This window comes from Carassius auratus, chromosome 9 (genome assembly GCF_003368295.1).
Source record: "Carassius auratus strain Wakin chromosome 9, ASM336829v1, whole genome shotgun sequence".
NCBI lineage: Eukaryota > Metazoa > Chordata > Actinopteri > Cypriniformes > Cyprinidae > Carassius > Carassius auratus.
The window spans coordinates 33928009-33943310 of NC_039251.1; the positions used below are offsets into that span (position 1 = coordinate 33928009).

Here is a 15302-nt window from a genome sequence, read left to right on the forward strand (position 1 = left end):
TGCAGTGACTGCTTTAATATATCAGACGTCAATGTTTCAGGAGTTCATTAGGACACAGAATAGGACACATGCTTATTCGATAATTATTTGGGTTTATGTATATGCTTATTTTTTTTTTTTAGATGCCAGTGATTACTGTCACAGCTATGCAAAGATTTGATTTCAAAACAGGATCATAGCTACTAAACTATTTTGTTTTATGGTTTTAAATCTGCATTTAACCTCAGAATGATTTCAGAGTAAAAAGGGGCGCTAAAGTCATATTTCAGTAGCTGTGCTTTCAAAATAAAATCAATTGATTCAAGTGAAGGAGGGCTGTGAAAGTGTGACAGTAATCAGTGTTGAGCACTACTGTAAGGTTAACTCTGCCTGCTTTAAATGTCTGAGAATTCCAATTTAGAACTTTCATTTAAAAAAGTAATCAGAAAGTAATCCAATGTAATCCGTTACATTACTTTAATAAAGTACCTGAAATAGTTACTCTACTTATTACATTGTGAACTGGGTAACTTGTAATCTGTAACCTGTTACATTTCCAGTGTTACCTTCCCAACACTGCTTTAGAATATAAGAATATAATAAATTCTAAAATATTCAACACAGTAAATAATAATAATAATAATAGTACAATCCTAAGACTACACTTACCTGTATGTTTTAAGGTGGTACTTCCTGTCTCTGATCATGTGAGGTGCTCGGGACAGGATGGTGATTCGTAACACTTTACCTGCCCGCAGGATCTTTCCTGACGGCACCTGAGACACAAACAGAGCAGAGAGAGACAGACATAAACCAGACTGTACATCACAAACAGAGTGACAGCTGGACGGCAGGAATACCTGAGCGATGGATTTGGGGTGAAGTTTGGTGGGACTTTGAATGAATGATTTCTGGAAAACAAAAGAATGCGGATGAGATGGACGCAGGACTATTAGCTCATTTGTTATTTGGCAACCTTTACACAAAACAGTGAAATACTGGCAGACAGCTGAAGTGTATATTATTTCTGGCTGACAGAGTAAACTGTAAAACTCTTAAATAAACTGTAAATGACTGCTTTCTGTGAAATATTCAGGCACACTGACTCCATATATACGGAAAAAAGCAGAGTGAGCAATATCATAACGTCACATTTGCTGAGGCATGGCTTTTCCAAAAAGAATTTACAATATGCTGAGTCGCATAAAACTGGCTTTGAATAACAGTCGGTGAAGGGGATTCCCTAACAATAATGCTATCAATTCAAATGTATAGTCAAAATAATAAATAAATAAAATGACAAACTGTGATACTCAGAAAGCAACATTTGAACACTTTTTTTTGGAGAAAAGACAAATAAATAAACTCCATTTCACCCCTTTCTCTATATTTTCACACAACCGCACTAACTTTTTATGATTTTCTTGAAACTTTATACCTATATTTTCATTAAAATGATTAATTAGCATGTTTCTTTCATGTTTAATGCATCATTGATGTAAACTATATTTACACGCCCAACTAAATTTTGGTGAGTAAACTTGGCTGTACCCAAGTATTTTAAAGTACCATTTTTTCACAACAAACCCATCAGCATTAAGTCATGTGCTTTAATATCAGAAATAATGCCATCTCAAGCAACTTGTGTAGAATTCTGCTGATGTCCAGCTATTCTCTTCTCATATTACATAATAATTCATGTCATGTTGTTATACTGCAGTGTTTCTCAGCGCTTCGAGCAGAAGGGCCAGTCTGATGCAGTTTTAACCAAACCGTTTAAATTATTCATGACCATCCTCACCCAGACTGTACATCTACAACAACACACGCCCCATCATCAAACTCTACAGTGATTATTACTACACACACTTCACACTGCTTCTGTCAAACAGTCAGAGTGTTTGACAGTGTGACAGATTTGCTTAACAAAATATGAGATTAAATTTAAGGTACAAAACTAGAGGCAAAGCCATTTAAGACCTTTTTAAGACCAAGTAAAGAAATGCATCGATGTATATACAGTCCAGCTGATGGCGCGCCCAGGCGCATGGTCTAAACGGGTTGTGCCTATTCTCTTAAAGGGGAGGGGTGAAATGCTATTTCATGCATACTGAGTTTTTTACACTGTTAAAGAGTTGGATTCCCATGCTAAACATGGACAAAGTTTCAAAAATTAAGTTGTACGTTTGAAGGAGTATTTCTGTTCCAAAAATACTACTTCCGGTTTGTCACAAGTTTCGGAAAGTTTTTTTCGAGTATGGCTCTGTGTGACGTTAGATAGAGCGGAATTTCCTTATATGGGTCCTGAGGCACTTCTGCCGGAAGAGCGTGCGCTCCCGTATAGCACAGCACTGAGAGCACAACAGACTTCACTGATCAGAGCGAGATCGTCACGAAATGTCACAAAAGGAGTGTGTTTTTGGTTGCTAGGGCAAGACAACCCTGCACAGATTACCAAAAAAAACAGCATTAAGGGACCAGTGGATGGAGTTTATTTTTACAGAGCATCAACGGAATTGTGCAAGTGTTTGTGTTTGTTCCCTTCATTTCGAAGATGCTTGTTTTACAAACAAGGTCCAGTTTGACGCCGGGTTTGCACATCGTTTATTTCTTAAGGATAATGCAATCCCAACGGAAAAGGGTAACGATCGTGTGTTGGAACCGCAGGCGGTGAGTAAAACTGCTTCAAATATCTCTGTGTTGTTAACTTCGCTATCAGCGCGTAAGCACATCAAGTAAACAACATGCGATGTTGTCATCAAACTGCACTTTCCACATGTACAGCTTAAAAAAAAAAAAAAAAAGACGACATAAAGTGGAACTTAGTCATTTTCCAAAACCGCTAAGCAAATATATACAGTTTCAGTACATAACACATAGAGAAGCCTTTGCTGATGCTGCTCTTGTTAAATTTCAGCCTCTGGATCTGTGTCACAGCTTCCAAACGCTCTCCACGCAAAAGCCTACTGGCGCTCGTGATTCTTTAGCTCCGCCCACACGTCACGCCTCCAGTCAGTCGTGTTTTTCCGGGAAAAATCGGTACAGACTATCTTTCTCTTATAAATATGATAAAACTAAAGACTTTTTTGAGTTATGAAGGATGCAGTACTACTCTATAGGTACTCAAGATTAACAGGATATTTAGTGAAAACGAGCATTTCACCCCCCCTTTAATGAGTAATGGGTGCTTTTTGGGCGTAATGTGCAATAAACCAATCAGAGTCTCATCTTCCATTTAAGGAAGATCCTTTAAAGGGGGGGTGAAATGCTCGGGTAAAACTCTTTAACAGTGTAAAAAACTCAGTATGCATGAAATAGCATTTCACCCCCCCCCCCCCATATTTAATTAAATAATTCAGTTTTTGCTTACTTAACATTTCAGAAAACTTGTAATACAAAAGATATTGCGTTATACTGTGAAAAAGTGGCTGGGAAAAGATGGTGAATGGTGATGCCAAACGATTAATCGCGATTAATCACATCCAAAATAATGTTTTTGTTTACATAATATACATATGTGTGTGTTCTGTGTATATTTATTATGTGTATATATAAATATACACACATGCATGTATACATTTCAGAAAAATAGGTTATGTTAATATATTATGCAAACAAAAACATTTATTTTGTATGCGATTAATCGCGATTAATGATTTGACAGCACTTATATATACTTATAAATATTGACGGTTTCAACGGCAACAACATAAACCAACGTTACTGCGCATGCGCGCTTTTGTGGTCCTAACTTAACTTCCGGTTGGCTTCCAAATAGAATAAATAACAACAGCCAAGTCCCTCTAGAGTAGATATTTTTTGATAACAAACAAAATGTTTGCTGCGTGGATCAGGCGGACTTAATGAAAATGCAAATTCATTCTTTGCCAGCAGGAGATGTTTTAAAGCATAGAAATAAAGCGCCAGAAATAGAGGTTTCCCCAGTAACAGCTGTAAACAAAGCAGAGCTGGTACGCTAACACGCTGCTATCAGGCATATAACATGCAAGTCCTCCTTCAGAAATACAGCGATATAAAAACACCTGTGCCTCGCTTTGATACTTAAACATATAAATGGAAGGAATTATTAAACGTGCAGTACGTAACGTTACTCATGTTTACTTAACGAAGCCTTTTTGAAAATCGATCAGTTTTAAAATTGTGGCGAGTCTCCAAAAATAAATAAATGTATGGGAAACACATCCCGCAGCACAACCACCTGAGCCCAACTTCAGTCTACTCATCACCTTAACTTTAACTGCGTTTGTAGATGGCACCGCAGCCAGACCGATATACACAACACAGACCGGAAGTTAACTTAGGTCCAGGCGCGTGCGCCCGATGAAACCGTCTATATATATATATATATATATATAGAGAGAGAGAGAGAGAGAGAGAGATAAAACTTGCTTTTAGAACTCAGAATGTCTTCCCAGTTCAAAAAGACCATTAACTGGAACTTAAAAGCAAAAATATCTCAAAATAGTTTTTGTTCCAAACAAACAGATTCTGTCTACAGTCCAGCTGAAGTTACTCTAGTGCAGAGCTTAACTCAGACAGAACAGACTGTGAGCAGTATTAACAGCCAACTCATCCGAGTTCAAATCAATTTAAGTGTGTCAGCTGAGCTCTTCAGCATCTTACAGCATGATTTACTACATCCTTCATTGCATAACGATCCTGTACATCCACGAGACAGATTCCTCCTTCTGTTAACCTAAGCAACAAACACATTAAAGTGAATAAAACAGCACCATTATGTAAATCACAGAGTCTGTGCTGTGGCTGCTATCGATCGCCGGCCTATTTGGATGCATCTATAGAAAAATAAAGCAGAAGAACTTGCAGCGGTAAAACTGACAGACACGCTGGCTGTCAGAGCAGTGGACTGGAAATGACCCGAGAGGTCAGAGGAACAGGAACACGTACACAGAAATGAGAAAGAGAGGATGCCAGAGCTGCCCAGTTCATTTTACAATTCAAACAAATGTATTCTTGTTCTGTCGAGGAGATGGTGGGAAGGAAGGATGTAGTCATATCAGGACTGACGCAAACAGGAGAGATAACAAGAATCAAACTCTTTTTGCATGTTAGGGGAGTCAAAGACTGTTTAAGATGGCCTTCGACAAGCTTCTCATGAACAGGCTAGGAGAAAATCTTTTTCTCGGCACATTTTTGGACACTTTTTTATCTACAAAAGAGAAGCTGGAGCTGTTTCATCATTAGCTTTGCCTCCTGGTGTCAGGTGTGAAGAGAGTTAGTATGAGATTTCACAGTACGCTCTTCAAAACAAAACTTCCAAAGGGAGGATTTCACAGAAATGCCCAGAAGAACAATTCTGGTCACCAAAGAAACTTTCAGTGGACAGCTCTTTAAAAAACAACAACAAAAAAAACCTTATTTCTAAGTATGAAGAACTACTGTATAATGTTGAATTACAGAAGCGTGTATGAGTGTGCACTGTGTTTATTATTATCTATATATAAATACACACTCATTCATTACATATTTTTAAAATATTTACATGCATCTATATTTATATATTAATATTATTATATTTGATTTTATATAACATATTTTCTTAAATATATACATGCATTTGTTTATATTTATATATACACAAAAAATAAACACACTCATTTATTATGTAAACAAAAACTTTTATTTATTTTATTTATTTATTTATTTTAGATGCGATTAATTGTTTGACAGCACTAATGTGCGCACACACACACACACACACACACACATATATATATATATAAAATTTTAATGTAAAACTAAAGTATAAAAGTACTTTAAAATAACATTTTGCAGCATTGCGCACTATTAAAATGTGATAAGAAACATGAAAGTATTTTTAATTAAATCAAAGGCCACTATACTTAAAGGTTTTTCCCCATTAATTTAATATTATTTGCAAGTATTTGTTTTATGTATCTTTAAGACATGAAGTATGCTAAAAGTGCACATTCAACACTTTCACAATTAATTTTGTCATGTTTCTAGCTTTCTACAATAGCAAGTTATTAAGAAATATTACTGTCTGTTTTTTTTTCTTAAAAAAAAATCTATCAATTTCAAAAATCAAACCTTTTCGATTTTTAATTTATTCACAAACCACCTCACAATATGAGCAAACAGGACATCTTATATTGTCAAAAATAGTTTTTATGCAGATAAAACTGAGCATGGAGAACCTATGTAATATAGCAGTATAGAAACATATGTAATTAGTTTGACATTACAATAGATGCACAGTGTCCTGCACGCTAATACATAACTATAATAGTTAAGAGTCAGAAAAGTGCATAATCTTAACCACTCAAGACACTTTGTGTCCCACTGAAGAATGGAAATCAGGAACTTTCAGAATGAGGTTGAGTAAATGATGATGACAGACATGAGTGAACATGTGGCCTGACTGAAGAGATGAAAGATTTCAAAGACACAAGCTTAAAACAAACCTTATTTAAGTGTTTGGATGATGATCCGGGTGAGCCGTGGTCCAGATTCTCTTTGTCAGGCATTCCTTGTAAAACAAATAAACCAAATAAAAGAATGATATGATGAATATATATCAGATCTAATATTGAGCCGCATCATTTAGTCAAGATCAGCAGATTCAGCAGAAGTGGTAGTTAAGTTAGAAGATTAAATATAGTGTGTAAAGTCATCGTGGGGCTGCAGGATGTGTGTAATCTTCACTAATGGGTCCTGAGGGGCTGCGAGGAACACACACACACACACACACAAAAGTTTTCTCCTTCAGAAACAATAACTCCAGCCATATACAACGCTTACTCAACATAGAAATCTCAGACAAAAAGAAGAGTTATAAAACTTTGAAACATGCTAGTTTACTTCATTTTATAACAGCAAAAATCTCTTCTTATCAAGAGCAGATCACAATGTGTAGATACTTAAAAAAAGAAACGTATAAGATACTGTATAAGAAACGTGATTTTTGCTTGATTGAAAAAAAAGAGTTCGGAAAACGTATATTTTGTTATCTTATCTAGAATGATCTCTTTTGGTGAACGGAGACGAGTGTGTGCACTTACTGTCAGTATGCGGGATGCTCTCCATAACACCGTAGGGAGGGACCAGCAGACCAGCCATACACTGACGATAACTCTGAAAGATACGAGACGTAGAAATGAATGAATGACTTAAAACAGTCAAATAATGTCACCACGATACTCAATTTGAGCCAAATTACTTAGTACATGTTCCTGGTCTTTTCAGACAAACTTCATCAGTTATGGTTATCGTTTTCTCAGTTTTTCATCAAAACTTTCCTTTATATCTGGCATCACAAATGTCATTTTTCTGCTTATCGCTTACTATATAGAGACATTTCTCATGATCCAATCAAGTCCTGCCCTACATTTTTGATTGAAAATCCCGTTTCATTTGGACTAACATCAGAATGTGGAGGAAATGGATTGTGAACAACATTTCTTATGAGTAAAAGAGTTGGTCATAAATTCATAATAGACGCAGACATGCACACACACACACACACACACACACTTGCTCAGTGATGTAAAAGCTGTAAGAGACATGGCTAATACACACATGAAAACCAGCATAAACCTGGTCCCCCAACTGAGTCTGCTTCCTCACAAGGTTTCTCTCGCCTAAACATCCCATGAAATTTCGTGCCATAGTCTCCTAGAATCAAGTTCAGCTTTAGAGTTGCAGCCCAGAACCATGAACTCGTCTGAGCACAAATAAGAAACGCAGTTTGAGAGGAAGAGTTGGGAGAGTCGTCGTCTGTAATCTCTTTAATCAGGTCTAACTGCAGATCAGAAAGGATTACGCTGGATTAAATCAATATTTCTGAACCAAAGATCAGACGGCTCACATACATGTGCACATTACTGACACAGAGCTCTTAATGTACAGTACACATCAAATACTATCACAGGTACCAGTGTCTTTATGCACACTACATCCAATGCATTCATATCAAAATGTGACCTTCGCAGTGTTAAAGATAGCAGACTTCATCATATTTTATTACAGAAACAATATCATTTAAAAGAATACTCTTAAGTGTGAATTGAACGTAACATTTTTGGACACTTAATTACATGTTAGTCACAATTAAATGAAAATGTAAACGCAATATATTTTTGATCCACTTGGATAGGACTTAAGTACATTTATATTTATAATCTGACAATTACTTTCTATTGTCTTTACTAAGTGTAGTACTGAATACAGACTATAGCATTTATAGTAAACTAAAATCTACTTTTGTTATTTCTATTGAACATGTTAAGCCATGTATTTAAGTATATTCCTTATTACACATTTCAAATGATGAAGATGCAATTTAGTATATTATATATATATATATATATATATAATATATAATTTGTAATGTAGCTTTGCAATGTGTACTATTAAAATGTGTCAAGAAACATGAAAGTATTTTTTTAAAAGTCTACTTAACGTTTTTTTTTCTTTCATTAATTTAATATAATATGCAAGTATTTTTTATGTATCTTTAAGATATGAAGTATGCTAAAAGTGCACATTCAACACAATTAAGCGCACATCTTTCTTTCTTTTTTACAAAGGATAAAACATTTCACTTTTTATTTATTTGTTTTTTGGGGAGAATTAAATTTTGTCATGTTTCCAGCATTCTACTATAGAGAGTTAAAATTAACAAATATTTACATTTGTTTGTTTCCTTTCTTAAAAAAACATTTCTTCAAAAAAATAATACAAATATGATATGATTTGATAATAAGACAGCCCACAGTTACTCGAGATTTCCATTAACATCTATAACTGACATTAAATACTAGACAGAGAGATGGAGAGATAGTGCCAATGGGCAAGGCACTTAACCTAGGATTTCTCTGGAGGAGAGCACTAGTATACTTTATGTTGCTTTGCACAAAAGCATCTGCTATTTATAGACACACAAGAGAGATTAGTGCACATTTAGTGTTTGGAGAAAGGGTAGAAAGTCCAGCTTGTCCTGCTCGTCCATAATGGGTTTAAGACTTCACCACATGCAGAGGTTTCGCACATCCCCAAAGACCCTCTGTTTTGATCCATCAGACCTAATACAGGACTGAAGACGTTTTACATCACTGTCTCTTTATAAAGGATTCAGAACTGAGAAAAGACAATACAGCACAGCAGATATGAGCAGATGAATATCATTATATAGACAGAACATAATGGAATAAGCTGATTTTATTTCTCTCAAAGCTGAAAGTTTTAGTAACAGGAGGTGCCAATAAATGAAGCTCAGTGACTGATGACACAGAGGCGGTCTGAGCCATTAACCAGGACACCTGGGACAGTTAATGTGGGGAGGGGAGTCTCTCTGAGAGAGCACAAGTCATTATCTCTGACTGATGCAGCCCATGAATCACACAATTATGTCCATCGATAAATGACACAACACTGAACACAGCAGACAGACAGTGAGGGCGCACATGGGGTTAGTTCACCCAGAAATTACATTTCTGTCATCGTTTACTCTCCGTCTTTTCTTCAATGAGTCCATTTGTGTACTTCAAAACTTAAAAAGTATATATATATTTACAAAAACTGTACTTGCAGATAGTAATATTAATTAAATAAAAGGCAGATTAAGTGTACCCAAAGTTTTAAAAAAGTAAAAAATATGCACCATTATAATATAATATCAGAACGTACTAAAGCACATGTAAAATACATGACTACAAGTTTATAGTGTGTTAGATAGAAGTATGATAATTAACAGGTTTACCGTTACAAATATATTTACTTATAAATATTTTTAAATACATAACATACACGTTTTAATAGAAATGTTTACCGTACACTCTTAAAAATAAAGATGCTTCATGACGTCATAGAGGAACCTTTTATTTTTGTCTAAATGGTTCTGTAAAAAACCTTTAGCATCTGAAGAACCTTTCTGTTCAACAAAAGGTTCTTTGTGGTGAAAGAAGGTTCTTTAGATTATAAAAAGGTAAGAAAGAGATGCTTCTTTAAAGAACGTTTGACTGAACCGTTCCTTGTGGAACCAAAAATGGTTCTTCTATGGCATCGCTTGAAGAACCTTTTAAAGAGTGTTTTTAAGAGTGTAATTGTGAGGTAATTATGTACTTAAGTGAGTCAAAAAGTATTCTAAACTCCATTAACAATAATAAAAATTTTCATTTTATTCGCAATTAACATGCAGTTACTGTAAGTGTGTGAAACCATTCTGGTCAGTTTGCACTTAAGTATATTAATTCCATAATAAGTAATATTTTTAAAAGTATGCTAATTTAACTTTTTTACAGAGTTTAATGTATTTTCAATTCATCTAGCATTCTCATTTCTGGAAAGGTAGTGCCTTTACTTTAAGAACCTTGTTTCATTATTTTATAATTGTCATAATATTTATAATATAAAATGAACATTCATTCCAAGTAAACTAAATGTGTTTTAGTTTAAGTAAAGCTACCGTGCATAAGTGCTGCTGACCATATACCACATATATGCTATACGCCAAACTCTAATGGTCTAAATTATATACAAACAGCAACAGAACATGACAAATTACCCATCATCCCCTGGGGCTTCAGTGGGACGCTGTGATTGGAGGAGACAAGACAGCCCTGAGGTGCTTAGAGCAGGCTGATACACAATTACACAGTCAGATGCACAAACACACAAAATCAGGTTTAAACAGTGTTTCTACAGAAATAAATACAAAACAAAAATCATTATAATTAGATCACTGTGGCTGTGCAGTGCTGTCAATAATAATAAAAAAAGAAAAACCTGATGCTCCAGACCGTAATGAGTTCAATTCAAATTGAGTTTCCAATAGCGGGAAGACCCAGACCCTTAATACACACACACACACGCACACACACACACACACACACACACGCACACACACACACACACACACACACACACACACACACACACACACACACACACACACACGCACACACGCACACACACACACGCACACACGCACACACACACACAAAGCTGGGAGGAGACAATGGAGTACTTTATGTGAAACAGCATATAAATATCACCTGCACATGTCCACTCATTCACACATAATGAGACACAATAAACACACATGCACAAACACACACACACACACAGCTGATATGCAGATGTGCACAGGTGTGCTGCAGAGTAACGCTAAATGTGGCATGATTAGTTTCTTTAAGTTGCAGGCATCCGTCCTGAGCAGAGTAATGAGAGATGAAGCGTTCGTGCTCAGGGTGTGTGAACATCTCCAGCAAACTCTTACATAACCCTCCTCTACACTTTCACACGCCTCTCCGAACAGACAGAAAACTCCCCAGATCAGATCTAGATCTAAAATACCAATGTTTCTATCATATGCATCATATAACCTAGAACTATATCTTGATTATTTAGATGCAATTGTTTGGATTTCTTTGTTTTGTTGTACAAATATTGCTTTTTTTCTTTACTCTGGCACTTTTTTATGTGTACGTACATTGTACTTACTAAGAAAGTACTGTAATATGAGGTAACTACATGGGTTAAGGTTAGGTTTAAGAGTAAGATCAGGGTTAGTATAGTTATTACCCAGCTATATACTCTTCTCCACTCACACAGAAATACTGAGGTTAGTTTTGGAGGGTAATGAATCCTCACATCTCCTCACTGATGCTTTTACTATATCGATTGCATCTGTATCAATGCAGAAACCCAATATATCAACAGGAAATGAAAGCACCGAAACAAGCCATTGTGTAGCTGGTCTGCACAATTGTTAATGCAAAAAAAAAAAAAAAAAGAAAAGAAAATTTTACAAAGACCATCTGTGAGATCTATGCCACCCTGACAATAATATACAGAACTAATAAGAGTGTCCATCCCCATGACAACAGTAGTCTGCTTCTGAGATCATTAGAGTTTGACTTTGGGGTTTTCAGACTGTAAAGATGAAGGAGTGTTTCTGACCATTACCAGACAGTATCCCTGATTAGCTGCTTGCTATTTGAATGCAATGCATTATAATTACAACTGACAAATTATTAAAATATCAGTTGCATCTTCTGGATAAACCCTACTACAGTTACTGATCATTATAAATCTGCAGGAGCACGGATATAAAGTCAAACTAATGCCTCGGATAGGAAGAAAGGAATGATTGTTAGGAGATGAAAGCCACATCAAACATCCAGGGACCTCAAAATTCAGAACTGAGAAAGATATAGCAATCAAACAGAAGATAGATGCCATTACTACTCCATGTCTCCATGTCTGGGGCAAAAACACATGATGATGCAACTGAGATATGTGTTCACAGATGTGGCGTCAGACGAGAGCCAACAGAGCTGTGTGGACGGGCAAACTTCAAAGGATCTTGAACAGAATCTGGGGTCAGTTGCGTCCAGCAGGAAAAATATTAAAAATGAAGTCTAATCAACACTGGATTGGCTCAAATACAGACTAACCTGGATATCTGGCATTACTTCAAAACTGTAGTGCACAGGTGTCACCCAAACCCAAAAGTATACACTCTACCCAGTATAAAACGATACTTTTGCTCCACTGAATTTAGATCATTTTAAGCATAGTTTTGATTGATTTGTTATTGTGAATGAGTCATATTATACTCCAGTATAAGACAGTAGTGTATTTTCACTTTGTGTTTCCAAATAAAATATAAAAATATTAATGCTGTGTGTAAAACAATATTTAATTTTATACTTATGTTAATACCAATTTATAATTTAATATACAAAATCAGTATATTTTGTGCTGCTGTTATTTCTGTGACACGAGCAATGCCAAAAGAAATTACCAAATAATTGTATTTTCTGATGAAAACATTATATAAAGCTAATTCTGGTAACACTTTATTATAGGGCCCAATTCTCACTATTAATTAGTTGTTTATTAGCATGCCTTTTATTAACATAGTGACTGTTTATTAGTACTTATAAAGCACATATTCAGCATGAGCATATTCTGCATCCATAATCACCTAAACTTAACAACTATCTTACTAAATATTATAAAATCACGTTAGGAGTTTATTGATGCAAAAGTCATAGTTAATGGTTTGTTAATAGTGAGAGTTGGACCTTAGGATAAAGTGTGACTGCTTATTCACTTAGGATTTCTTTGTTTTGAAATAAAAGTTTCACAGACAGAGAAATAATATGGGTGAGGTTATGCACTCTAATAAAGCATGATGCCATATCTGAACATGTTTACTTAAGCATTTAATTAAATTATAATTGAAGTATCAAAAACATCCAGAATAATTAGTGCTTCAATTGAGCTAACATTGCAAAAACTATTTGCGACAAACTTGCTATGAGTTTGTGGCGATTACCAATCTTTAGCAATGGAGGTGAACTGACAGTAAAACATTGCAACTTGCCAAACATAATAATTTAAAGATTTATTTAAACGTGCAGATTTGTAGTGCATAACAGAATTACGATGTGCAACTGACTTTGCTACAACTGTAAAGACCATCTGAATGTGAAGATATGAACATCTGGCAATTTTGCAGGAGAGTTCACTAGAATTGACCGCAGGGGTCTGGCAGAAAACTACACAGTCTTTTTGTAAGGGCACTTGTTATAGAAAGACAAAAGTGCTGAATCAATATGAGGGAATTTTCTGTTTGATGTGTCACAGTTGTTTTACCCATACTTTAAATGACACATTGTGTCAGAGAACATTCTCAGGATAATGTGGTGGATAATGTTCTGGCAAGGTTTTTTTTTCAAAGTTATAAACTAAAATTCTAAATAGAACATTGGCCTTTAATAATGTTCTCAAAATGTTATTTATCCATCATTCACGGAACAATTTATCCTGCAGTGTTTTAGTTGGACGTTCATATAACGTTTTCAAATGTTACTAATTTCTGAACATTCAAAAGTAACATTCCCGTAATGCTGAATAATGAAATGGAATGTTTGGTTACAGCTACAAACTTTTTACAGTGTAACTATTAAGTACTGAGAAATATTAATTAACTACATGTACTTACTATATGGTTAGGGTTAGGATTAGGGTTTGGCTTAGGGTTACTTGCATGTGATTACGCATAATTAATTGTTATATTAATAGTAATGTGTAACAAAGACACAGTAAAATAAAGTGTTACCGAATGATCCCTTAATGGTCATATAACCAAGAAAAAAGCATTTTAACTCATTTAACTCATTTTAACTAATTTCAGAAAACATTCAGAATAATATTTTCATAACTCATTCATAACTCATTGAGAATGTAAGCAAAACGTTCTTAGAACATATTTTTTTGCCAGCTGTGATTGTCTTGTTTTAGGGTTAAAGGAAACTTAACACATTATATCCTGTCAGAAAATTAACAGAAGCTTTTCAGTCATTATGAAAAAAACATAACATTTTCTCTCTTTCATGCTTGACATACAAATGCGTCTCATAATTGCGCTCCACTGCACTTTATTTACAGAACACATACATTACATAATTCACAGACAGACATTCTCAGCATAACCTGTTCTCCTCACAAGACCTCACCTCATTAAAAACAACTTCAAACCTCAATATAAACCTCAGTTTCTCACACGCATGCAGTCCACAGAGCAGAAAGTTCAGACTACATCCTGAGTTAAAAACAATCAAGCACACATTCAAACAGTGCCCTCAGATTCACAGAAAACATACCTCAAATAAAGTGAGTGCTCAGACACTTACCTACAGTAGTGAGCGACCCATGAGTGACAAACTGAAGTGACTCTATCTGTCTTTTTTCTCACTACTATTAGCGTCTAATACAGAGAGCTCAATACCACAGCTCAAGCATGCTGTAGTGTGTGTGTGTGTGTGTGTTTGTGTGTGGTCCGAGCGGCAGGCAGAAGAGAGTGCTGATGTAGTAAGCGTGTGTGTGTGTGTGTGTGTGTGTGTGTGTGTGTAGGGCTGAACAGGCAGATGACCCCCCCCCCACCCGAGAGCAGAGTGGTTGCTAGGCAATTTGAGTACTCCAATCATCATGGTCTGATGACTACTGACTGCACATGCACACACACATACATGTGTAAAAACATTTTATTGTTCAATAGGGTTGAAGTTCTATTAATAACAATTACTTAATAAGCAATAATTTATTTTAATAATTCACTGTTTAAGATGAACCTGCCCACAAAGTAAGTTTAACACTTAACACAAGCATATCTGCAGGCTTACATGCTTAAAATTGTGTTTGTTTGTTCAGGGATGTTAAAAGTAACAGGGTTTCACTTAATAATTCAGTATTTTCAAGAAGATGGACACAGGCATAAAGTGTAAGTACTCTACCATACCATCTGGACT

General features: G+C 35.4%; 1 protein-coding gene across 4 annotated transcripts in view; it reads right to left on the reverse strand.

Annotated features, from left to right (window-relative positions):
• The window catches only part of LOC113109117 (rap guanine nucleotide exchange factor 4), a 54938-nt gene that overhangs the window by 19994 nt on the left and 19642 nt on the right, over nucleotides 1-15302 (reverse strand). For 2 of the 4 annotated variants that reach the window (XM_026272673.1, XM_026272676.1), the window contains 4 exons: nucleotides 7044-7116; nucleotides 6447-6511; nucleotides 840-890; nucleotides 649-755 (listed from right to left, as the gene is read on the reverse strand). In XM_026272673.1, the coding sequence (XP_026128458.1) occupies nucleotides 649-755; nucleotides 840-890; nucleotides 6447-6511; nucleotides 7044-7116 (296 nt within the window). Of the gene's footprint in view, nucleotides 1-648; nucleotides 756-839; nucleotides 891-6446; nucleotides 6512-7043; nucleotides 7117-14687; nucleotides 14857-15302 lie in introns of those variants that run through there. The other 2 variants (XM_026272675.1, XM_026272674.1) reach the window with 2 other exon arrangements.